The sequence below is a fragment of the Salvelinus alpinus genome, chromosome 8 (genome assembly GCF_045679555.1).
Source record: "Salvelinus alpinus chromosome 8, SLU_Salpinus.1, whole genome shotgun sequence".
Classification (NCBI taxonomy): domain Eukaryota; kingdom Metazoa; phylum Chordata; class Actinopteri; order Salmoniformes; family Salmonidae; genus Salvelinus; species Salvelinus alpinus.
This window is the reverse complement of record NC_092093.1, coordinates 66,948,127-66,974,137: the sequence shown is the minus strand read 5'-3', so window position 1 is coordinate 66,974,137 and position 26,011 is coordinate 66,948,127. Positions and strand designations below refer to the sequence as shown.

General features: G+C 44.1%; 1 protein-coding gene across 12 annotated transcripts in view; it reads right to left on the bottom strand.

The window, feature by feature from the left end:
• LOC139583554 (sickle tail protein homolog) overlaps positions 1–26,011 on the bottom strand; it is a 181,484-nt gene that overhangs the window by 17,055 nt on the left and 138,418 nt on the right. For 11 of the 12 annotated variants that reach the window (XM_071414758.1, XM_071414760.1, XM_071414759.1 and 8 more), the window contains 5 exons: positions 8,204–9,006; positions 5,836–5,940; positions 5,170–5,228; positions 2,550–2,710; positions 164–339 (listed from right to left, as the gene is read on the bottom strand). In XM_071414758.1, the coding sequence (XP_071270859.1) occupies positions 164–339; positions 2,550–2,710; positions 5,170–5,228; positions 5,836–5,940; positions 8,204–9,006 (1,304 nt within the window). The remainder of the gene's footprint in view (positions 1–163; positions 340–2,549; positions 2,711–5,169; positions 5,229–5,835; positions 5,941–8,203; positions 9,007–26,011) is intronic. The other variant, XM_071414761.1, reaches the window with a different exon arrangement.

Genomic DNA, 26,011 nt, shown 5'->3' with positions numbered 1-26,011 from the left:
CATTACACTTTTTTGTGCTAACGAGCACTTTTTTGTTTTAGAGTATAGTATCTGCACTACTTAATATTACCCAGTAAAAAATGATAAAGCTCTCGTGTGGTAGTCAGGAAATGGGGTTCTAGTGGTTGATGTGTTTGTTGTTGACCCGCCCCTTCCCCCTTACCCTAGCTGGTTGAATACCCTCTCCTCCAAGCCCAGGTACTTGTGTCTGTCCTCCTCCACCAGGTCTCTCTGTCTCTGGACTGGGGCTTCCAGACGTTTCATTGCCTCCACCAGCTTCACGCTGATCTCCTGCTCAGCCCGCTTCAGCTGCACACATAGAGCCTCCTGGTTCTGGAGCTAGGTAACACACACATACACATGAATATACACACACGCGCACACACACACACACACACACACGCATAAATATCTCAAGGAGCGAACACCATTTTTTGATTGTATCTGGTGGCATAATTCCCTTCCATTGATTAATGAGAAAGAAAGAGTTCTGTTTCTTAACCAATCCAGATAGAGGGGGTGGATTGACAGCTGATTGACAGCTGATATCCAATTGATAGCCAATAAAAGTAGATTTGGGCTCCAGAGTGAAGTTTACCCTAGGTACAGATCTAGGATTAGCTTCCCCTATTCCAATCCTAACCTGTGTGTTTACGGACATATTCAATCAATCCTTATCCCAGTCTGCTGTTCCCACATGCTTCAAGAGGGCCACCATTGTTCCTGTTCCCAAGAAAGCTAAGGTAACTGAGCTAAACGACTACCGCCCCGTAGCACTCACTTCCGTCATCATGAAGTGCTTTGAGAGACTAGTCAAGGACCATATCACCTCCACCCTACCGGACACCCTAGACCCACTCCAATTTGCTTACCGACCCAATAGGTCCACAGACGACGCAATCGCAACCACACTGCACACTGCCCTAACCCATCTGGACAAGAGGAATACCCATGTGAGAATGCTGTTCATCGATTACAGCTCAGCATTTAACACCATAGTACCCTCCAAACTCGTCATCAAGCTCGAGACCCTGGGTCTCGACCCCGCCCTGTGCAACTGGGTCCTGGACTTCCTGACGGGCCGCCCCCAGGTGGTGAGGGTAGGTAACAACATCTCCACCCCGCTGATCCTCAACACTGGGGCCCCACAAGGGTGCGTTCTGAGCCCTCTCCTGTACTCCCTGTTCACCCACGACTGCGTGGCCATGCACGCCTCCAACTCAATCATCAAGTTTGCGGATGACACTACAGTGGTAGGCTTGATCACCAACAACGACGAGACGGCCTACAGGGAGGAGGTGAGGGCCCTCGGAGTGTGGTGTCAGGAAAATAACCTCATACTCAACGTCAACAAAACAAAGGAGATGATTGTGGACTTCAGGAAACAGCAGAGGGAGCACCCCCCTATCCACATCGACGGGTCAGTAGTGGAGAAGGTGGAAAGTTTTAAGTTCCTCGGTGTACACATCACGGACAAACTGAATTGGTCCACCCACACAGACAGCGTTGTGAAGAAGGCGCAGCAGCGCCTCTTCAACCTCAGGAGGCTGAAGAAATTCGGCTTGTCACCAAAAGCACTCACAAACTTCTACAGATGCACAATCGAGAGCATCCTGTCGGGCTGTATCACCGCCTGGTACGGCAACTGCTCCGCCCACAACCGTAAGGCTCTCCAGAGGGTAGTGAGGTCTGCAGAACGCATCACCAGGGGCAAACTACCTGCCCTCCAGGACACCTACACCACCCGATGTCACAGGAAGGCCATAAAGATCATCAAGGACAACAACCACCCAAGCCACTGCCTGTTCACCCCGCTATCATCCAGAAGGCGAGGTCAGTACAGGTGCATCAAAGCAGGGACCGAGAGACTGAAAAACAGCTTCTATCTCAAGGCCATCAGACTGTTAAACAGCCACCACTAACATTTAGCGGCCGCTGCCAACATACTGACTCAACTCCAGCCACTTTAAAAATGGGAATTGATGGAAATTATGTAAAAATGTACCACTAGCCACTTTAAGCAATGCCACTTAATACAATGTTTACATACCCTACATTACCCATCTCATATGTATATACTGTACTCTATATCATCTACTGCATCTTGCCATCTTTATGCAATACATGTACCACTAGCCACTTTAAACTATGCCACTTTATGTTTACATACCCTACAGTACTCATCTCATACGTATATACCGTACTCTATACCATCTACTGCATCTGCCATGCCGTTCTGTACCACCACTCATTCATATATCTTTATGTACATATTCTTTATCCCTTTACACTTGTGTGTGTGTGTAAGGTAGTAGTGTGGAATTGTTAGGTTAGATTACTGTTGGTTATTACTGCATTGTCGGAACTAGAAGCACAAGCATTTCGCTACACTCGCATTAACATCTGCTAACCATGTGTATGTGACTAATAAAATTTGATTTGATTTGATTTGAACCTTAACCTTTAGTGGGAAAAATGCAAAATGGACCCACGATCAGCGTCTAGGAGAAACTTAATCCCACTCCTAGATAGAGCATCACGGCTGTTACCTGCAGCTGTCTCATCTGATGGAGCTGCAGCCGAAGGTCCGAGACGTTCTTCTTGAACTGGAACAGGTTGGCCTGAAAGGGGGCAGAGCCTGGTAGTGCAGGGGTGGAGCCACTCTCAGAGGGGAGTGCGGCACTTTTGGGTGCTAGGATAGGGGAACCTCCTGAACGACATCAAATCAAATAGCCACATTTAAAAAACCCTACGAGCTAGTCAGTTGTACAACGGTGATAACAAAACTGCAAAGAAAATAGAGTTGGATAGACGGCTCACTTTCCATAAAGATGAGCCCTCTATCCAGATTTATGAAAACTGATTTAGAACAACGGAATCAAAACAATAACCGGTATGTGAAAATGCATCTAAAGCCATATCATTGAATTATTCATCATGTAGGCTATGCTGTATGCATCCACAAGTACATACATCTCTTTCACAATGTGACGGAAACTTGAGCAACACTGCAGACTTGAGGAAATACATGACTCCCTCATTAACTGAAAAGGAAATACCACACAGTCAAAAGTGCACAGGCACGTTAAAATGTAATTCCTCTCCTCCTCTGCGATTGAATGGAGGGAGTAATGTTTTCTCTCCTCCTTTTCACCTTCTGCCTTATGTCTGTCTACGTCCCAAATACCATTGCTACTCTCTATGTAGTGCACTACTTTTGACCAGGGCCCATAAGGGAAGCAGGTATATTAGGGAATAGGGTGCCATTTGGGATGTAGACATGGTGAGTTTGGCGGTCGGCCGTGTGCTTCTGTGGGCAGACGCCACAGGAAGCACAGGCCCTTATTACTAAACATTAGAGATATTGAATCAGGACCCAACGTGAGCGTGGGGAATGTGTTTGAAGATGTGTGAGGCGAGCGCTAGCCAGGCCAATGACTCACAGAGGTTACGTTTCAAATTACACCCTAATCCCTATGTAGTGCATTACTTTTGACCAGGGACTTAAGGGCTCTGGTCAAAAACAGTCCGATGTATTGGGAAGAGAGAGGCATTTGGTACGCAGATCATTTCAATCACTGTGAGTAAATGGGAGACAGGAGACGGGTTCGCCCGCCGTCGAAAACAACCGCCAGTCATGCCCTCTGGCCTCGGAGGCTGTCAGACTGACAAGATAATTACTCTTTACATGCTGTGCCCTCTGCAGCCTGCATTGACGGTAACTCACGTTGAATAAAAGGACGCTGTTCCTCACATTCAGAGTGTGGTAGTACGACCTTTGAACACTGACCGAGGTCAACGTGTGTCTCTCGGGCGCTTGTTGTGGGAGTGGCACTTTAAGTTCCAATGCGGTGTTGCAAGCCACTAAAGTCCCTTAGCGGAAGTGAAAAAGTCCCTGTCCAGTGTCAGAACAATGAAAAGAGTGGAATATTGTGAATGAGAGAGAGAGAGAGAGAGAGAGAGAGAGAGAGAGAGAGAGAGAGAGAGAGAAAGCACACTCTAAGCTCCCTCCAAACAGAGTAGAGCTACATCCCAAATGGCACCCTATTCCCTATATAGTGCAGTACTTCTGACATGGCCCATCAAAAGTAGTGCACTATAAAGGGAATAGGGTGCCATTTGGGATACAGACATAGTACAGCCCTGCTGTGGGGCTAAAGAACACACTGCTATTGTCACTGTGTAATCCCCCTCCAACATTCACCACAGTCCTCTCATAGTGGATGACAGCGGCACAGACCTGAAGTGCAGGTTCGGAAGAAAGCAGTTCCTGTGTTTTACTGTCTGCGTACCAAACGGCCCATTGGGCTCTGGTTAAAAGTAGTGCACTTTTTAGGGAATAGGGTGCCATTTAGGACACACACACTGTTTGGAGACAGAGAGTGTTTTTGTGATGGAGATTATGAAGCAACAACAAGAGAGTCTGAGGAATCAAGAGAAATATGTAAATTCTTCATGTATTTGATGCGGGGGAACGATAAACGAAGGGAAATCCTGTGAGACATGAACAGTCTTTTTGGTGTTGCAGAGATTGAAATTCACTCACACACACAACGGGAAACAGCAGATTGTATCAGCGTGGCGTAAGAAGAAGAGGAAGTGTATCGCTAAGATGTAAGGAACTGCTTCAGCAGCAGACAGATAAATACTGCTCTGTTTTCCTTCCGCCGCCCTCGAGATTGCACTTCTTTTATCGAACCCACATCTGCACAGACTGTTAGCCAGACGAGATTGAATCATCTTGGCGGGGATCGAGAAATAATACATCGCTCTTGTTTTTCCACGGCACATATTAGGTTTGCTGTTTTTGTATGAGAAGTGAGGATTGGAGGGGGGATATGAGTTGGCGAAGAGTAAAGTAGCTGTGACTGACTCACTGACAGTTTTTGTGGAGCGGTAGGGGAGAGCATATGGCAGACTGTTGAGTGACATTAACATGAGAGACTTGTCTATGCAATGCATCATGGGGAAAAACGTGGATCTACAACAGAAAACTATCGTGAAGTAGATCATGGTTGCATCCCAACTGCCAACCTATTCCCTAATATAGTGCACCATTTTCTACCAGGCCCCATAGGAAAGCCCATAGGGCTCAAGTGGAAAGTAGGGCACTATATAGGGATGCAGTTCGTGATGTGATACATGCAGAAGGGTAATAGTGGTCCTGACCTGCACTGTGTGCACTCTGACCCGGAGACGCTTGTCTTGATGTCTTCATGGGTCGTTCGCTACACACACACACACACACACACACACACACACACACACACACAGAGGGAGAGAAAGAGACCTATGAATTCTGTTGAATCAGGATATAAGAGATTCAATAAAAAAAACCTGGGCACTGTCCTTGAGTTAGGGTTGATACATATTAGTGAAAGCATTAGAGACGTACAGACAGCCATACAGTATGGTTGGGCAGACTGACATAGAGGGACATGTTAACATGATGGCTGTTAGGAGCAGTCTGTTCCCATAGTAAGTCATCCCATGTTCATTCCAGTCATCGTGCATTCATTGAGATGGTTAATTGTAAACTCGAGCAAACACAGTTGGCACAAGATCTCCACAGTTAGGTTGAAATGCAAAGGTCAACTGCAGCAAAATCAACCTATTGAGGCAGCCATTTTGGAGAATAAATGGAGATAATATCAGACCCCTTGTGCACCCTATTTCCCCCTGACAATGTTCTGTTTACCTAGGCTGGCTCAGATGGCTAAAAGTGAGAGCTAGTTTATCTGCTATTATCTTTTTCCACTTTGGCTGGGGCAGCCTGGGCTTATCTCGGAGAACTCAATGTCCCAAGCTGCCTCACTTCTTCATCTTCTTGCTTACCTGAGAGCCTCGTTGGTGCCACTAGTGTTTGGGGACTTTAAAAGTGCATGCTGAACAAGACCAGTCAAGCTGGCAATCTGTTGCTCCATAGCCTTCATTCGCTCTCTGCAGGAAACATCAGAAAATCAAGCTTTTAAAAATGGGGCCATACTAGGGAGGTGGCATTTTTGACATTTAAGCTAGAAGTACTTTTTAAGTTAGGAGTTACTTCCTAAATACTACCTGCATTGTTTCCATGCCAGACGTGGTTGCTTAGAAATCAAATTAGCGATATAAAATTAAAAACACAAGGAGTAAGTCATGTACTGGATATTGAGAATAGAAGTTAATTTTATGAATACTTTTATAAATACTTAATTGATTTGTCAAATAGATGGGCTTCTGCTATATAAACAACAGTTAAATGCACTTTTAAAGCAATATCTGGCCAAAAGTAAGTGTTCCAAGCTGTCAAAATACTGTGCTAAGGTAGTGAAGGCTTCATTCAGGCAAAAATAAACGTTATATCCCAGCTTATACGGTGTAATAAATACAACCGCTTTAGAATTCCTGTTTTGCCCTCCCGGAGTCTGCCTGGAATAGTCTAGAAAAACAAGAGCGGGCTAGTCTGAATTTCTGAATACAAGACAGGGCTGTCTAGTAGATTTAGCCCAGAGGTTGAGATGAGTTGAGATGAGTTGGACCTTAGTGGGCACATTGTGGATAAAACAATAGACTGTGTCACTGGTGACGGGCGCCTGGACGAGAACGAGAAGACAAACTCATCAATTCTCATATTACTCTGGCACGACCAGCAATGTGAAGAAAACCAAGCACAGGGTTGAATAGGGATCCTTATGCTTGGTGATTGCTTGTTGACCAGTGAGGCTCAGACATAGAGGAGCACTGTCTTTTCACATGTCATCACATATCTAATGGCACGGGAGGGGAGGGGAGGTGAGAGCGCTGGATGGGGCTAGATGAGGACAAGAGAAATGACTGTGATCCTGATAGTGCTGTATATTGCGCCCAGGCAATGTACTGTAGGAGAAACAGACACTTAGCTATGTCTCCCTGGGGCACTGAAACGCAAAGCCAAAGAGAAAAGTTTCTTGTGCCTATATAGCCATTATAGAGCAGTGCTTATACGGAATAGTCTTTGTGCATGTAAGTACAACTCATGCTTGAAGGCCACTCCGTAGTTATAGAGTATAAAGTAAGTGAACAAAACTACCCTGTTTGTTGTACATGAAGTACCTTTCCACAGAAATTTCCTTTACTCCTTTTTTCCAGACCCATTTAAGATGGGAACGTCCCAAATGTATGTTACATTTGAGTCATTGAGCAGACAGTCTTATCCAGAGTGACTTACGGGAGCAATTGGGGTTAAGGGCCTTGCTCATTGACCGATTTTTCACCTAGTCGGCTTGGGTATTCAAACCAGTGACCTTTTGGATACTGGCCCAACGCTCCTAACCACCAGGCTACCTGCCTATGCGGGCCCTGGTCAAAAGTAGTACACTTTAAAGGGAATAGGGTGCCACTTGGGACACAGGCATGGTGTTTGTGCCATGCAGGTGGTCCTAGTGATCTGTTCCCCGTGATTCGGCTTTCAGGAAGCCCAGGTCTTATCCAACCTGGCCAATATTTGCTTTGGTTTTCCTGAGCAGCACACCCCCATAGCCATCCGGTCTAATGCATTCCAATGAAACCACAAATGATTGTATGGCTGGAGTATGTCCCTCACGCTCTCTCCTGTGTTTGTGTGTTCTGTCCTTCAGTGAAACAGAACAAGCCAAGTTGAAATAGCCGCAGAGATGACTGCCGGAGTGCAGGGCCAACAGACGATGTACATGAGCATGCAGACAGAGAGTTATTGATATACAGTCTGGATAGGGGGCTTGAAGCGCTATTCCATTACTGCATTGGCCTGGTTTACAGAGTCAACTATGTAGCACTAAGTAAACCAGCCCTCTTCAACTCTTTCACTTCCAAGATTTTAGGACTAGGAATAAGCTATTCATATCAACAGAGCTGGTCACACACACGGCCCTAATTGATCTAGATAAAAGACAATAAGTATATTCATAACCATAATACAGTGTTATAGCCCACTGTGCTAAATGTGATGACCTTGACAGGGCGGACCAGACACGCAGTGTGTGTGTGTGTGTGTGTGTGTATCTGTGAGACAGGGCAGAAAACGGAGATGTCTCTGCCCTGCAGTGGTGATGATGAGACACATTCTGAGCTAAGATTAAAACAGAGCAGCCCACGGTTACTGTTAGGGTGGTACAAGGATGCAGTGTTAGTTCATCTATGCCCCCATGCAGTATCATACCCTTTCACTGAGCCCCAGCCACACCTCAGGTCCCCAGGGTTGGCTTACCGTGTCTGGGGGTCGTTGGCTGGCGGGATAGGGCCGTGACCACCCTGGAGGTCCGGGACAACTGGAGACGCCATGCTGCTTCTGCTTTTCACCACTTCCTCCTTCCTGAAGGACTGGCGAATGGGCGAGGAGCGCTCTTGGGGAATGCCGCTGGGAGGGGGTGGCGCCCCGTGGATGTCAATCATCCTCACCTCTGCCATCCTGTGGGGTGAGGGGGGTGGGGTCTTGGAGCCCAGCGTAGGCAGCTGGCTGTCTCCGTACTTCCTGGACTTCTGGCGGTAGAGTGACGGTTGTTCCATGGCCTCGGTGGGGCTGGGCCCGCTGTAGGAGCCTGTGGAGCGGATGGAGACACGGTGGTATCCAGCCAGGCTGCCATGATCCACAATGTCCCCAGCAGGAGGGTGCCCTCCATGGGCAAGGCCGTGGCCCATCCTCCCCTCGTTGAGGAGCAAGTATGGGTCGGCGTACAGCCCCTCTCCACCCCTCAATAGGCTGGGACTCATAGCACTCAGGTCCTCGTCGGGCTTGACGTCCCGCCTCTCCAGGATGGCGCTGGGGCAGGGGGACACGGATCGTGCGGGAGGGGTGGCGTTGGAGATGCGCTCCCGTGGCATGGTGGCAGTGCCTGGCATGGACCCCGGGCGTGGGCCGAAGGGGATCCGGGAGGGCGAGGGTGGCAGGGAGTGGGCCGTGGGTGGGGACAGGGAGCCCTGCATGGGGTGGTGTGGAGGGGGGCCCATGGAGAGCTGTCGCATTGGGGGGTGCTGGCCATCTCTGCTGGCATACATCACCTCTCTGTGCATCTGGAGGAAGAGTGGACCCAAAAACACCAAATCCCGTTATTACTACGTTACACTTACGTTAGTTGACCATGTTTACCAAACGTTGTCGAGTGTCACAGCCCTCAGGTAGTCGGCCATGACACCTCCGTCCGAGCGTCTAGAGCTCTGGTCTGTTGTATACCCTGCGTCTCTGGAGAGAGGTCACCAAACACACCATGCCTGCAATCCAAATGGCACCCTATTCCCTATGCCGTTCACTAGGGCTCCGGTAAAGGTGGAATAAATAGGGATATGGTGGCATTTGGGATGCAGACCATTACGCTCTAAGCCAGCCAGGACGGTTGGTTTTCATGTCTAGAGAAAAAGAATGTCGCATCAGCACATTCTCAGAGTGAGAAAACATCTTAAATCCTGCTAAGGCCACAGGGATACTTTCCACAGGGATACTTTCCACAGGGATACTTTCCACAGGGATACTTTCCACAGGGATACAGACACCCCACATTGCCTAGACCCTCAGGCTTATAAAATATGATTTGACATGAAAACAAGTTTTTTTTGGATAAGATAAGTGTTTTGGATAAAATTCCCCTCATAAGCAGGACATTCACACTAACTTGAAAGCTAGGTGATTACCTTGAGGGTTTCTTTAAGGCTCACGCTAGCTTGTGAGCTCAATTGCCACTGGTCGCCGATAACAGTGTGCCCTTTTAAAACAACCAGCATGCGAAAACACAGAGAGAATGATTTCAACTATGTGCCTACAGGCGGGAAAGAAGTATCTGGTAAATTAGCAGCAGGTTCCGTTGTCTGGTACAAAACAGCAACACAGGCAGCATTGAACCACACATAAAGGGCCCCAGAGTACCTGTGGACAAACTATGAAATCACTTCATTTCAGCTACAGCTGGTTTAGAGGAGAGGCATGACCGGAGCAGATTTAGGGAGTTAAAAGTCAAAATGTGAAGGGCAGAGAGTATGCCGAGATCTTTACACACAGGAATGCGTGGTTAACTCACTGCCAGGCTGTGAGAGTGCGCTCATTTCGCACTCTCACTTCTACTGTGGTTCAGTGGTTTTTGTGGCCAGCCACCTGCTTCGGTGGAAGCAAATGTATGGTCCAACCTCAATGTAATTATCTCATCTGTTGCGTCCCTGCTATTTGTATACAAGCGTCAAAGTGTTCACAACTACCTGTTTAGTGTGTCAATACCAGCAGTCCCAATATCATGCTCTCAGAAGTCATGTTTTGTACACATGGCCGAAATGGTGGCTATTGGAGCTGTTTCGTATACAGTGCTCTCTTCGACTTGGCTACTATTGTGATCTCACTCGCCCACTAATTAAATGATTTCATATGGTGACTGTTTGATTCCCCACCTATGACCACAAAGAGTCAGACAGTTCAAATGTGCTCCTGCCAAGGTGGTAGTCACTGTATAAGAGAGAGAAAGCGATATTGCCCATAAACCGTCATCATAACAATGAAAATCCCTATTATCTCATCCAAGGACTGCAGTGGAGACCAATACAAATACAATACGTCTCACTACTTCTGCACCAGAACTCCTGATTCATGTGGGTGTGTATCTAGCCTGGTGCAGGACTCTAATAGCCTCACGTATTACTGGATTGAGCTGACTTTATGAGACCCTCCTAGACATACTGTCCTTCTAATGAGAACCTTAAGGAGGCAGTGGAAAGAGCGAGGTCTCGGAGCCAGAAGTCCACATGAGCCAAACTCAAACCAAATGTTCCCCATTTCGCCGACTAGTTCTCCCCACATCTTCAGATGCGTTTGTTTATTTATTAAAAAAGGCCATGTTTTATATGTCTGCGGACCAACCTGGACCTCCTGCCTTATAAGGTCACGCTGTTGAAAATGCAACGTGGTCTTTCAAGAGGATGAAAGGAATGCATCGTTTCAGGTATAACATCTGTTTAGGATTGACAAGCCATCACAAACAGCATAGAACAGCTGTGTTCAACTTCATACAACTACCAGGCGCTTTTGCTTTGTTAGGACATATATGCAGTACGATGTCCACCTTGTAATAATCCTATTAAACCAAAACAGTTTTAACATTGAGCATTTCCATACGAGACGTGTGAAAATATTTGACTTCGAAAGTTTTTGAACTCCGTAGCTTGTGGTTTACATTTTTTCTCTATTATATGTCGTTCCAGTGCCTTTGAATAGAAGAATCCCAGCCAGTATTACCTTTAACATATTTATAGAAAGGGTGTTTTCACTAATCAACCAATGAGTTTGTCTTTGTTGGCTGTGGATGCAGCCCAGTCGGGAGTCTTTGTTCAGTGATACAGACTTTTCACCTCTCTCACACACATCAGCTGTCACACCCTCCCCACTGCTGTTCACTTTTAGAAAGAACCATTCAGTAGACACTTAATCGTTTCTGAAACACAAAAACACGATGGTATTTTATACAGTATATATTACATTGACAATCTTTAGAATCCTCCTTCGAGATTTAGATCGTTTTTTTCCACAAGGCCTGCTTTTGAGGGCCTAGTTTTACCCTAATACAATGGCCTGAATGTGTAACCCCCCCCCCCCGGCCTGCTTTCAGAATGACTGCCAGGGTTGAGAAAACGAAGATATAAGACTACCGTAAACATCTAAACTGGAACAACCATCCCAGTAACGCGTGCAATAAGTCCAAGTAACAGCAATAGTTTAGACAAATGTATATTATTTATATTTGAAAAACATACGATTATTTAATCAATGAATGTACACGCAAAAACATAGCGCTCTGGATAAGAGCGTCTGCTAAATGACTTAAATGTAATATTGAAAAAAAACTATTTTAAAACAAATCAAGCTGCAATAGAGCATGCTGGGAAATATGATAATGATGGGTGTGGTTTTGGTTCAACAACTTATTAACACCAACACTGGGGTTCTTTTACACCACTGAGTGTTAATTTAACTCTTTACATTCAGGGCCAGGTTAATGCAGGGGCTTACCTGAAGCCCCTGGGCCAAGGCCCGTGGGGAGCCCAATTATTATTACAAAAAGTAATAAAGGAAATATATACAGTATATATTATATATATATATATTTATTTATTTATTTTACTGCAAACACCAACCACAGGAGGACTCAGGAGCCCACTCTCAAGGAGTGTAGACAGCTCTGCTAATCATCAGATGGGTGAGGATAGGATGTAGGGGGCCCACGTGGGTAAATGATAGGCCCTGCCTTGAGTAACTGATTAATAAAACATTTTAAATACACATTGTGACTGGTCAATTGTGTGAGTCAGGGCCCAACCACAGTAGGCCGCTCTCAGTGCTCAAAAATAATTCAGCCACAGAGGATCAATAGTTTAAAAAAAAGACCTGTGGATGAAGTTTTATCACAAGCACATGCAGGTATCAGGTATCTGCCAAAATAACACCAACATAAAGGGTCTTAAAATGGTGTTGGGCCACCACGAGCTGCCAGAACAGCTTCAATGCGCCTTGGCCTAGATTCTACAAGTGGAACTAAACCATTCCAGGAAAATGCACACCACACTATAACATATATGTATCCCTCGTTTACTCAAGTGTTTCCTTTATTTTGGCAGTTACCGGTATGCCTACAGTCAGGAAGGCCGCAGATTGGGCAGTATGCGTTCCAAAGATGCAGCTTGTTACGTTGTGGCCATAGACATATAACCCATAGAAGGGTTTTGTAACCTCTTAGCCTGGCAATTTGACTGTTAAACTCATTGGTACACTGGCAATGGCTGCCAGTTCTGACTTGAATGGGAACTGCCATCTATGGATTATATTTCTATGGTTGGTTGTGGCTGCCGGTTTGCCTTTTGCAGATTTCAAAATACAAATCGCAAAAACTTACGGTTTGGAAAGCAAATGCCTACTGCTGAGAAGAGAAGACTAGTCTTTCTGTAGAACCAATATAAAACATTCGTCTCAACGACTGCCAATTTTCTGCGAACAGCAGCACTGTTTTTCAAAGTACCTCATCTTGAGATACAGACATACTACGAGCACACCGGCCATCAACGTGAGTAGCCTATGGTTTCATCTTCTTCATCATTAGGTGAGTCAGTGTGCCACTGAAAATTGTATTTAGTAGCCTATGATATACTGCATATACTGTATATGTCCTCCTAATATTGTATAATCTGTGTGTCGCTTCATTGGCCTGAGCTATTGTTTGTTTGAATTCAAGACCAAATTGATCTCAGTTTGTCAGTCAGAGTAGCCACTAATTTCAGTCATTTGTGTGGTATTACAAAAGATTCAGATGTCTTCGATCATGTAAATGACGTAGAATTGAATGAAATTATTTTTTCTTTTTTTTTAAGGCAGATTTCTGGACCTAGAAAATAAAACTAAGCCCCATGATTTATTAATCCGGCCCTGTTGACAGTGTTACACTGAAAAATCAACACTAGTTAACACTGGGCAATTTTCTGTGTGTTATGAAATGGGACACATCTGCAGGTTTCCATACATTTCAAGAACCTTTTAGAATTCTGAAGAACCGTCGATGCCACGTCAAGAACCCCACACTTAACTCAAAGGTTCTTTATCGGGCAAGAGTTCTCCGAGGAACCTTAAGAGCTGAGGAAGAACCATTTAAGAAGCTTTATTTTTTCAATGTAGATAGATGACTCTAAGCAGTGTTTTGCTGCTTTCTGACTCTGAACATTACAAACACAGAGGATTTTTTTGAATAAAACAGTGATGCATAAATAGGCTACTTGACTGTCAGGCATGTGTGGCTTATGTGTAGTGGAAATTATGTGTTTTATTCCAGTCACCTCTGTTACAACACCCTGATGTAAATGAAGCCTGCAAGCTTACTGATTAACTGTTGCACACACGCACTGGGGAAACTGTCAACATATGAGCATGGCTACCGCTAACTTATTTAACCCCACTAATATATTTTGATCTCATTTGGACTAATCTTCCAAGAGTCCTTAAACATTCAAATACAATTTATAATACGTACACATTTTCACATATAACACAATGTTACAAACAGACATAATAGACGAACATATTGACCCGATAAATACTCAGTCTAAAAATATATATTGATTCTTCATCTACCATAGTCCAGCACAACTTTCTTATGTATTATATTTAAATGGTATTAAAGTATTGTTTAAATTTATATATTGAAAGGTTTCTGGTTTGCTCAGTTAAATTATTCCATTTCTTTTTGCTCTAAATCAAAATGTTATTTTTGCCTATTTCTCTTTTCTGTCTGGATAATACAGATGGTGGACAATCTATTCCTAGTATTTACTGAATGTCTGTCTCTTACCAACTGAATACCAGAGTTTGGCTGTTTTAAATGGTGTATATTATAAAATAAGCATGTTTTTTTCAATTATCTTGTTGATTGATGACCAACCAAGAGCATTGCGCATTTCTACAACAGGAGAACCATATATCCACCTTAAAACAATCCTTGCTGCTTTGTTCTGTGCAATTTGCAGCCTCCTAATTTCACTTGATGATGCATTTCCCCAGAACACAGAACAGTAATTCACTTGACTCTCAATTAATGCTTGTGTTATTTGCTTAAGAATCTGTCCTGGTAAATATTTAGCTATCCTTCTGTTCATGCATGCTGTTTTAATATTTATTTTTACATAGATGAGTTATTTGAGATGACCATGATAAGCAGTTGTCTAGCTGCACTCCTAGTAGTTTGGTTTCTGACACTTCCTCAATTTGTACTCCTCCCATACTTCATTGTATCCTATGCTGTGTTGGCCTTTTCCTAGTGGAAATGACCAACATAACTTCGGTTTTCTTGGTGTTTAAAACAAGTTTGTTCCCGGCAAACCCACTCCCTGATATTCTCCAAATCTCCTTGTAAAGCTTGCTGTACCTGTTGAACCAATTGTCTTGCTGCATAAATTGTAGTATCATCTGCAAATATGGTAGCTTGAGCTTCATAAGGAAGGTCATGGTATATATTAAATAATGAAGTGGCCCAAGGCAGCTGCCCTGCAGTATTCCACAGTTTAAAGCATGAGGGGAAGAAAGTGAACCATTGATATACAGTTGAAGTCGGACGTTTACATACACCTTAGCCAAATACATTTAAACGCAGTTTTTCACAATTCCTGACATTTAATCCCAGTACAAATTCCCTGTCTTAGGTCAGTTAGGATAACCACTTTATTTTAAGAATGTGAAATGTCAGAATAATAGTAGATAATGATTTATTTCAGCTTTTATTTCTTTCATCACATTCCCAGTGGGTCAGAAGTTTACATACACTCAATCAGTATTTGGTAGCATTGCCTTTAAATTGTTTAACTTGGGTCAAACGTTTTGGGTAGCCTTCCACAAGCTTCCCACAATATGTTTGGTGAATTTTGGCCCCTTCCTCCTGACAGAGCTGGAGTAACGAGTCAGGTTTGTAGGCCTCCTTGCTCGCAAACACTTTTTCAGTTCTGCCCACAAATTTTCTATAGGATTGAGGTCAGGGCTTTGTGATGGCCACTCCAATACCTTCACTTTGTTGTCCTTAAGCCATTTTGCCACAGCTTTGGAAGTATGCTTGGGATCATTGACCATTCGGAAGACCCATTTGCGACCAAGCTTTAACTTCCTGACTGATGTCTTGAGATGTTGCTTCAATATATCCACTTAATTTTCCTTTCTCATAATTCCATCTATTTTGTGAAGTGCACCAGTCCCTCCTGCAGCAAAGCACCCCCACAACATGATGCTGCCCCCCCTGTGCTTCACGGTTGGGATGGTGTTCTTTGGCTTGCAAGCCTCCCCCTTTTTCCTCCAAACAGAACGATGGTCATTATGGCCAACATTTCTATTTTTGTTTCATCAGACCAGAGGACATTTCTCCAAAAAGGGCAATCTTTGTCCCTATGTGTAGTTGCAAACCGTAGTCTGGCTTTTTTATGGCGGTTTTGGAGCAGTGGCTTCTTCCTTGCTAAGCAGCCTTTCAGGTTATGTCGATATAGGATTCGTTTTACTGTGGATATATACTTTTGTACCTGTTTCCTCCAGCATTTTCACAAGGTCCTTTGCTGTTGTTCTGGGATTGATTTGCACTTTTCCAACCAAAGTGCATTCATCTCTAGGAGACAGAACGCGTCTCCTTCCTGAGCGGTATGACGGCTGGTATGACCACGGTCCCATGGTGTTTATACTTGCATACTGTTGTTTGTACAGATGAACGTGGTACCGTCAGGCATTTGGAAATTGCTCCGAGGATGAACCAGACTTGTGGAGGTCTACAATTTTTTTTCTGAGGTCTTGGCTGATTTCTTTTGATTTTCCCATGATGTCAAGCAAAGAGGCAGTGAGTTCGAAGGTAGGCCTTGAAATACATCCACAGGTACACCTCCAATGGACTCAAATGATGTCAATTAGCCTGTCAGAAGCATCTAAAGCCATGACATCGTTTTCTGGAATTTTCCAAGCTGTTTAAAGGCACAGTCAACTTTCTGTATGTAAACTTCTGACACACTGGAATTGTGATACAGTGAGTTATAAGTGTAATAATCTGTCTGTAAACAATTGTTGGAAAAATGACTTGTGTCATGTACAAAGTAGATATACTAACCGACTTGCCAAAACCATAGTTTGTTAACAATACATTTGTGGAGTGGTTGAAAATCTAGTTTAAATGACTCCAACCTAAGTGTATGTAAACTTCCAACTTGAACTGTAGGTGAACTGTTTCCTGCCAGTTAGATATGACTGTACCCAATTCAATGCTACCTCCATAATGCATTAATTTTGTCCGAATTATTTCACGATCCACTAAATCAAATGCTGCACTAAAATCTAAAAATAGTACACCCACAAACCTGCCATTATCCATAGCATTGAGCCACTGGTTAGTCATGTCAACCAATGCAGTGGTAGTGGACTGGGTTTTTTCAATAAGCATGCTGATTTCTGTAATCAGATCATTCTTTTCCATGTACTCCCATATTTGTCTCCTCACAATACCCTCCAATATCTTGCTGAGTGAAGGGAGTAGACTAATTGGTCGACTATCGGCAGGCGTAATGGGTTGTTTGCTGTCTTTCGGAATAGGACACAGTTTCGCATGCTTCCATACATTTGCAAACATCCCCTTTTCCAGTGACCAATTAAACATTTATTTCAGTGGAACTGCAATCTGGGGAGCAGCACAGCGAAGTAAAAAATGGTCCAGAAGATCATAACCTGTAGATTTACCATCGGGTAATGACTTCAATAGGTTTAACACCTCCTCTACTGACACCATTTCTAGACTAAAAGAGCAGGTCTTGGTTGCTCATAATATGATCATCAATCCATTGGACAATAGTTTGTTTGGAAGAATGTGTGTTCACATTATTGCTCAGTAAATTAATTTTCTTTGTAAAAAAAAGAAAAAATCTGCAAAACGATTGGCAATATCAGCTGGTTTTGTGATTGTTCTCCCGTCAACCTCCACACTAGACGGGCATGATGAGATAGATGCACCAAGTAAGCCCTTAACTGTATTCCATACCTTTTTACAATCAATAAAAGCGTTGTTGTAAAATAACAGTTTTTTCTTACGATTCAATTTAACTGCATAATTACGTAAATGTTCTATAATTCTGTTCATCAATTTCTAGTTCAGATTTGGCTGCTAAGACTTTTGCTATATTTCTTTGAGAAAATGCCTCACCCAGTTCATCATCAATCCATGGAGATGGACGAGCCCCAACAGTACCCTTTCTTACTGGTGCATGATGGTCCATTACCTCAGTGGGCAAATCAATAAAACATTCTGTAGCGTAGTTTAAACCATCCTCTAGATAAATCAGCTCCCAGGGTACAGCAGCCAAAACATTTTGAAATAGCTCATGATTAAATGTTTTAACATTTCTCTTGACCACAATCCTTGGGGGTTTCTTTGGAACCTTGGTGTTCATGGTTATGGTCACAATACTATGGTCTGTCCAGCCCACTGGCATTGATCTGGCTTTTAAGCATTGCAATGGTATATTACAGAAAATCAGATCAATGCATGTGTCTGAACGGTGACCCAACTTAGTTGATGATCAAATAGTATCATTAACCATTTGTTTCAAACCACAGTTCTTGGCATATCATCAATTTAGTTCTATTCGAATGATTATGATCCTTCCAATTTATATTAAAAGAAAAGATAAATACATCTCTGTTGCTATCTGTGGCCTGGTCAAACCCAGTGCATAAGTCATCCAGATAGGACACCTTAGAGCTAGGTCTATACACACATCCTACCAATATGGGTGCCTGGTGAGACAGATGTACCTGAGCCCATAGTGCCTCTATTTGACATGCATTAAGGTCATCCCTCCTCTTAAAAGGTATATGATTCTGAATGTACAGTGCTACACCCCCACCATTCCTATTCCTGTCCCTTCTCAGTAGACTATATCCTTGAATGTTAATTTGCCCATCATTTACAGATGAATCTTAATGCGTTTTGGTCAAAGCCAAAATATGAATATTATTTATGTGGACCAAGTTAAAAACCTCATGTATTTTGTTAGGAAGGCTACATACATTAACCTGAGCTATATGCAGCCCTTTCATTTACATTACATTTAAGACATTTAGCAGACGCTCTTATCCAGAGCGACTTACAAATTGGTGCATTCACCTTATGATATCCAGTGGAACAACCACTTTACAATAGTGCATCTAACTCTTTTAAGGGGGGGGGGGGCTAGAAGGATTACTTTATCCTATCCTAGGTATTCCTTAAAGAGGTGGGGTTTCAGGTGTCTCCGGAAGGTGGTGATTGACTCCGCTGACCTGGCGTCGTGAGGGAGTTTGTTCCACCATTGGGGTGCCAGAGCAGCGAACAGTTTTGACTGGGCTGAGCGGGAACTGTACTTCCTCAGAGGTAGGGAGGCGAGCAGGCCAGAGGTGGATGAACGCAGTGCCCTTGTTTGGGTGTAGGGCCTGATCAGAGCCTGAAGGTACGGAGGTGCCGTTCCCCTCACAGCTCCGTAGGCAAGCACCATGGTCTTGTAGCGGATGCGAGCTTCAACTGGAAGCCAGTGGAGAGAGCGGAGGAGCGGGGTGACGTGAGAGAACTTGGGAAAGTTGAACACCAGACGGGCTGCGGCGTTCTGGATGAGTTGTAGGGGTTTAATGGCACAGGCAGGGAGCCCAGCCAACAGCGAGTTGCAGTAATCCAGACGGGAGATGACAAGTGCCTGGATTAGGACCTGCGCCGCTTCCTGCGTGAGGCAGGGTCGTACTCTGCGAATGTTGTAGAGCATGAACCTACAGGAACGGGTCACCGCCTTGATGTTAGTTGAGAACGACAGGGTGTTGTCCAGGATCACGCCAAGGTTCTTAGCACTCTGGGAGGAGGACACAATGGAGTTGTCAACCGTGATGGCGAGATCATGGAACGGGCAGTCCTTCCCCGGGAGGAAGAGCAGCTCCGTCTTGCCGAGGTTCAGCTTGAGGTGGTGATCCGTCATCCACACTGATATGTCTGCCAGACATGCAGAGATGCGATTCACCACCTGGTTATCAGAGGGGGGAAAGGAGAAGATTAATTGTGTGTCGTCTGCATAGCAATGATAGGAGAGACCATGTGAGGATATGACAGAGCCAAGTGACTTGGTGTATAGCGAGAATAGGAGAGGGCCTAGAACAGAGCCCTGGGGGACACCAGTGGTGAGAGCACGTGGTGCGGAGACAGATTCTCGCCACGCCACCTGGTAGGAGCGACCTGTCAGGTAGGACGCAATCCAAGCGTGGGCCGCGCCGGAGATGCCCAGCTCGGAGAGGGTGGAGAGGAGGATCTGATGGTTCACAGTATCAAAGGCAGCCGATAGGTCTAGAAGGATGAGAGCAGAGGAGAGAGAGTTAGCTTTAGCAGTGCGGAGCGCCTCCGTGACACAGAGAAGAGCAGTCTCAGTTGAATGACTAGTCTTGAAACCTGACTGATTTGGATCAAGAAGGTCATTCTGAGAGAGATAGCAGGAGAGCTGGCCAAGGACGGCACGTTCAAGAGTTTTGGAGAGAAAAGAAAGAAGGGATACTGGTCTGTAGTTGTTGACATCGGAGGGATCGAGTGTAGGTTTTTTCAGAAGGGGTGCAACTCTCGCTCTCTTGAAGACGGAAGGGACGTAGCCAGCGGTCAAGGATGAGTTGATGAGCGAGGTGAGGTAAGGGAGAAGGTCTCCGGAAATGGTCTTTCCTTATCAAGTGGAGATCAATAGAGCATGTATTCGTTATAGTTGAAGTTGTCATGATACACTACAACACACAAACTCTGATTTGAACGTTGAATTAAAATAGCCAGGGAGTTACTCTAGAGTCCCGATACAGTTGCCCGTTGATGTAAAGTCTGTCCATCACCATGGAGACTCATTGATTCAGGCAACGCTTTTCCTTCATGATGGGATTTAAAAAAATATATATCTGTTCATTGATCTCAGTGGGGAAGTGATCATTCATTCCTAAATCAGTGTTTCTGAGTTCTCTGCCCCTGCTGTTCGTCATTTCCTTTTGCTTAAATTGGTCAAAACATGCAATAATATCCCGTGGCCTATTCCCAGAGGCCTTACACATTCTATGGACTCTGGAGAAAGAGACATTACACACAACATCAGTGGGCAGTTTCAGTTGAGTTTACATAAAGTCTCGGACAGTGTCCTCACAGCCTCTGCTGTTGTCATTCTCCAGTATCCCTGAAAATATTAGATTGTCCCGCATTGATCGACACTGTACATCAAGCAAGGTTTCTTTACGTTGTTTGTTCTCCCTTTGCACCACCTCCACCTTGCCATGAATAGAGTCTATAGTACCTTTCAGCTCTGTGTTCTCTTTCCTTAGATAATCAATCTGACATTGGCTGAATTCTAGACTGGCACATAATGCATTGATGTCCTCTCGTAGTATATCCAAGATATCATGTTTGGCAAGCCGTTCATTGATGGATTTTAACAAGTCAACATCCAAAAACCTCTCTCCACACGCGCCCTCTTGCTTGGGGATGGTTTGGTGCCATCGTTGATACCGCTTGGCCAACTTGGATTTGGTTTGTTTTGTTGATTGGGTTGGTTGTCCTTAACAATGCTTGAATCCTCCGAAACCAGCGACATGTTTCTTTGAGTTCGTAAGTACCTCTCGTCAATGAATCGTTCAAGCTCTTCAATGGATTCTGAATCACCCAGCGTGTTAGCAGGCAGAGTAAAATAAACACACAAAAAACAACGTTATCTTAGCTAGCATCTAGTCAGTATCTCCAACTCGATCTCATAGCAGTTTGATTGTTGCAATGAGACTCGAAACCCTATATTTAACCCCCAAAACATTGGGAAACAATCTCTTAGAGGAGAACAAAACAAAATGGAGACCAATAGCAGAAATGATTTCTCACTGACTTTACTGTCGATAGACATAATCAATGCAGTGTGTGTATCTGATCATTTCTTTAGAGGAGACAGGACACTGCTTAGCCCTACTGAGGCGTGCAGCAGTGTTCTTCCACTCCAATCAAAACATTTTGTTCGAACAGGTGCACCACTCGATTGGTTATTGTTCTGCATTTGCCCTTTTCCTCGTATGCCAGGTTTTGGTTTCACAGCGAAGAGGAGCTGCTAATGCGAGGATGCATAAGAAAAGCTCCTTTGTCTCGCAAATGTTCTAGACAAAACACCTGCACTCTCAGCTTCACATCTGTCAGGAATAAAGCCACTGTTTACCTTGCCTGTGTGTGTGTGTGTGTGCTTCAGTATTAAAATGTATGACTTTGCACAGTCTGCATTTAAAAAGGGCAACCTGCCATAAGCTAATGGCTCAATGGCATAGAAACAACAGTTAATTCATACAGGCATTATACCGTATATATAGTAATGGTACAAAATTGGCATGGATCAATGTTGAATGAATTTGATTCACGTGTCAATTTCAAGCAGAAAGTATTTGCACACCAGCCACTACAAATGTCCACTTCATTTTTCAGAACACTACGGTGCATTCGGAAAGTATTCAGACCCCTTGACTTTTTGTTACATCGCAGCCTCATTCTAAAATTGATTACATTGTCCGCCATCCACCCCTCATCAACCTACAAACAATACCCCATAATGACAAAGCAAAAACAGGTTGTTAGAAATGTATGCAAATTTATAAAAAAACAATTATCACATTTACATAAGTATTCAGACACTTTACTCAGTACTTTGTTGAAGTACTTTTGGCATCGATTACAGCCTTGAGTCTTCTTTGGTATGACACTATAAGCTTGGCACACCTGTATTTGGGGAGTTTCTCCCATTCCTCTCTGCAGATTATCTCAAGCTCTGTCAGGTTGGATGGGGAGCGTCGCTGTACAGCTATTTTCAGGTCTCTCCAGAGATGTTCGATTGGGTTCAAGTTCGGGCTCTGGCTGGGCCACTCAAGGACATTCAGAGACTTGTCCCGAAGCCACTTCTATGTTGTCTCGGCTGTGTGCTTAGGGTCGTTGTCCTGTTGGAAGGTGAACCTTCGCCCCAGTCTGAGGTCCTGAGGCGCTCTGGAGCAGGTTTCATCAAGGATCTCTCTGAACTTTGCTCTGTTCATCTATCCCTCGATCCTGACTAGTCTCCCAGTCCCTGTCGCTGAAAAACATCCCCACAGCATGATGCTGCCACCCCCGTGCTTCACCATAGGGATGGTGCCAGGTTTCCTCCAGATGTGACGCTTTGCATTCAGTCCAATCTTGGTTTCATCAGACCAGAGAATCTTGTTTCTCATGGTCTGAGAGTCCTGTAGGTGCCTTTTGGCAAACTCCAAGCAAGCTGTCATGTGCCTTTTACTGAGGAGTGGCTTCGTCTGGCTACTCTACCATAAAGGCCTGATGGGTGGAGTGCTGCAGAGATGGGAGAACCTTCCAGAAGGACAACCATCTCCACAGAGGACCTCTGGAGCTCTGTCAGAGTGACCATCTGGTTTTTGGTAAACTCCCTTCATGCTCAGTTTGGCCCGGGCGGCCAGCTCTAGGAAAAGTCTTGATGGTTCCAAACTTCTTCCATTTAAGAATGATGGTGGCCACTGTGTTCTTGGGGACCTTCAATGCGCCAGACATTTTATGGTACCCTTCCCTAGATATGTGCCTTGACACAATCCAGTCTCAGAGCTCTACGGACAATTCCTTCAACCTCATGGCTTTGTTTTTGCTCTGACATGCACTGTTACTGTGGGACCTTATACAGACAGGTGTGTGTCTTTCCAAATCATGTCCAATCAATTGAATTTACCACAGGTGGACTCCAATCAAGTTGTAGAAACATCAAGAATTATCAATGTAAACAGGATGCACCGGAGCTCAATTTTGAGTCTTATAGCAAAGGGTCTGAATACTTATGTAAATAAGGTATGTTTTATATTTTTTATCCATTTGGAAAAAAAATGAAAAAAATATGTTTTTGCTTTGTTATGTCTGTGTAGATTGATGAGGAAAAACATTTATTTAATACATTTTAGAATAAGGCTGTAACGTAACAAAATGTGGAAAAAGTCAAGGGGTCTGAATACTTTCCGAATGCCCTGTATACACTATTATAGCTGTATCACTTCATGAGCAGGCATATAAAGGAGTGATCTGGGATTGGTACATCAATTTTGGGACTTTTAAATCAAAATCAAATCAAATTTTATTGGTCACGTACACATGATTAGCAGCTGCTATTGCAAGTGTAGCGAAATGCTTGTGCTTCTCGTTCCCACAGTGCAGCAATTTCTTACTTATAATCGAACAATTCCACAACATCTACCTATTACACACAAATCTAAGTAAAGGAATGGAATAAGAATACATACATATAAATATATGGATTATCAAATTTAAATTAAATAAAGCCATTGATTATTGAAGAATCTAACCGCTTTGCTGTTTGAATCCCAGAACAACTTATTGCAAGTGTCATATTTCTGTTACATGTACTGTACTTGAAATACAGTGGGGAGAACAAGTATTTGATACACTGCCGATTTTGCAGGTTTTCCTACTTACAAAGCATGTAGAGGTCTGTAATTTTTATCATAGGTACACTTCAACTGTGAGAGACGGAATCTAAAACAAAAATCCAGAAAATCACATTGTATGATTTTTAAGTAATTAATTTGCATTTTATTGCATGACATAAGTATTTGATCACCTACCAACCAGTAAGAATTCCGGCTCTCACAGACCTGTTAGTTTTTCTTTAAGAAGCCCTCCTGTTCTCCACTCATTACCTGTATTAACTGCACCTGTTTGAACTCGTTACCTGTATAAAAGACACCTGTCCACACACTCAATCAAACAGACTCCAACCTCTCCACAATGGCCAAGACCAGAGAGCTGTGTAAGGACATCAGGGATAAATTGTAGACCTGTACAAGGCTGGGATGGGCTACAGGACAATAGCCAAGCAGCTTGGTGAGAAGGCAACAACTGTTGGCACAATTATTAGAAAATGGAAGAAGTTCAAGATGACGGTCAATCACCCTCGGTCTGGGGCTCCATGCAAGATCTCACCTCGTGGGGCATCAATGATCATGAGGAATGTGAGGGATCAGCCCAGAACTACACGGAAGGACCTGGTCAATGACCTGAAGAGAGCTGGGACCACAGTCTCAAAGAAAACCATTAGTAACACACTACGCCGTCATGGATTAAAATCCTGCAGCGCACGCAAGGTCCCCCTGCTCAAGCCAGCGCATGTCCAGGCCCGTCTGAAGTTTGCCAATGACCATCTGGATGATCCAGAGGAGGAATGGGAGAAGGTCATGTGGTCTGATGAGACAAAAATAGAGCTTTTTGCTCTAAACTCCACTCGCCGTGTTTGGAGGAATAGAAGGATGAGTACAACCCCAAGAACACCATCCCAACCGTGAAGCATGGAGGTGGAAACATCATTCTTTGGGGATGCTTTTCTGCAAAGGGGACAGGACGACTGCACCGTATTGAGGGGAGGATGGATGGGGCCATGTATCGCGAGATCTTGACCAACAACCTCCTTCCCTCAGTAAGAGCATTGAAGATGGGTCGTGGCTGGGTCTTCCAGCATGACAACGACCCGAAACACACAGCCAGGGCAACTAAGGAGTGGCTCCGTAAGAAGCATCTCAAGGTCCTGGAGTGGCCTAGCCAGTCTCCAGACCTGAACCCAATAGAAAATCTTTGGAGGGAGCTGAAAGTCCGTATTGCCCAGCGACAGCCCCGAAACCTGAAGGATCTGGAGAAGGTCTGTATGGAGGAGTGGGCCAAAATCCCTGCTGCAGTGTGTGCAAACCTGGTCAAGAACTACAGGAAACGTATGATCTCTGTAATTACAAACTAAGGTTTCTGTACCAAATATTCAGTTCTGCTTTTCTGATGTATCAAATACTTATGTCATGCAATAAAATGCAAATTAATTACTTAAAAATCATACAATGTGATTTTCTGGATTTTTGTTTTAGATTCCTTCTCTCACAGTTGAAGTGTACCTATGATAAAAATTACAGACCTCTACATGCTTTGTAAGTAGGAAAACCTGCAAAATCGGCAGTGTATCAAATACTTGTTCTCCCCACTGTACGTATTTGAATGACTTCTGAGTATTTTTGTCTTTGAATTACACTGGGCTGAACTACACTCCAATGTATTTTGTATTTTCAAAATACTGTAAGTTGTATACATTTTGTGGCCCTGCTTTTCCCCTGCATTGGTGTCATGAGAATTTTGGTCTCAATGTTCATAAACTGAACTTCAATTAAAATACTCGGTCTGTTAATAAGAATTTGTAAGGTTCTTATTAAAATGAAACAGACAGAGGCCAGTCTACAATAGTCAGCAGGTTTATTTGCGAGAGCTCTGCTTATCATTTCCTGTACATTGGTCTATATACCTCACATTTCGTCATAAATGTCCCTCCTCCTCTCAGAAACAATGACAATATAGTTCACAAGTCTTCTCCTTCTCACACATTGCCTGCCACCTGTTATACAATCTACTACAAGCCCAAGGTCTCTCCCCTCCCTGGGTGGGGAGACTTCCTTCCCTGTTATCAG